Source organism: Arachis ipaensis, chromosome B04 (assembly GCF_000816755.2).
Source record: "Arachis ipaensis cultivar K30076 chromosome B04, Araip1.1, whole genome shotgun sequence".
Classification (NCBI taxonomy): Eukaryota; Viridiplantae; Streptophyta; class Magnoliopsida; order Fabales; family Fabaceae; genus Arachis; species Arachis ipaensis.
Window position 1 is genome coordinate 131,780,910 of NC_029788.2, and position 748 is coordinate 131,781,657.

At 38.6% G+C, this 748-nt stretch overlaps 1 protein-coding gene across 2 annotated transcripts in view; it reads left to right on the forward strand.

Moving 5' to 3' along the window:
• LOC110271386 (disease resistance protein RPP13-like) overlaps positions 93 to 748 on the forward strand; it is a 6,267-nt gene continuing 5,611 nt past the window's right edge. For both annotated transcript variants that reach the window (XM_021122219.1, XM_021122218.1), the window contains exon 1: positions 93 to 677. In XM_021122219.1, coding sequence (XP_020977878.1) covers positions 172 to 677 — 506 coding nt within the window. In that variant the 5' untranslated portion in view covers positions 93 to 171. The remainder of the gene's footprint in view (positions 678 to 748) is intronic.

Here is a 748-nt window from a genome sequence, read left to right on the forward strand (position 1 = left end):
AAAATTAAATGCATTATGTTATTACTTAAAATTTATTTATTTATTTATTTATTGTTATTATTATTCATTTTTTCTTAATTCGACACCTCTTGCTTCCTTCATATATGTCCACACTAGTAGTTGACTTTCTTGCAGACACATACGATCTCCACTTAATTATAACACCACATCATGGCCGACAATGGAGCAGCTGCCTCCTCCTCTTCGTCATCATCATCCGGTATGTACGATGTTTTTCTGAGCTTTAGAGGCGAAGACACAAGATACATATCCTCAGATTCTCTCTACCGTAAACTCGCAGAAAACGGAAACCTCAAAGTGTTTAGAGATTGTCCGGATCTGAAACTAAGTGACCCAATTAAATCTACTCTTGTGGAAGCCATTAAAAGATCAAGGATGTTCATTGTTATGATGAGCCCAAACTATGTGTCTTCCTCGTGGTGCCTCGTGGAGCTAGTGGAGATACTCAAGTACTCCAACAATGGAAGAAATCGCCCCGTTTTTCCAGTTTTTTACCACGTGGAGCCTTCAGAAGTTAGATATCAGAATAGCATCAAATCTAAGGAAGCCATGAGAAAACATGAAGATACATACGGCAAAGAGACTGTGGCAGCGTGGGAGTCGGCTCTATCTACAATTTGCGGGCTATGCGGACAGCACATTGTTGAGAATAAGGGGTGAGTTCTTTTACAAGGGAGGTTAATTAGAACTTAGAATGTCATTATAGCTTATTATTTTTTATTATCCG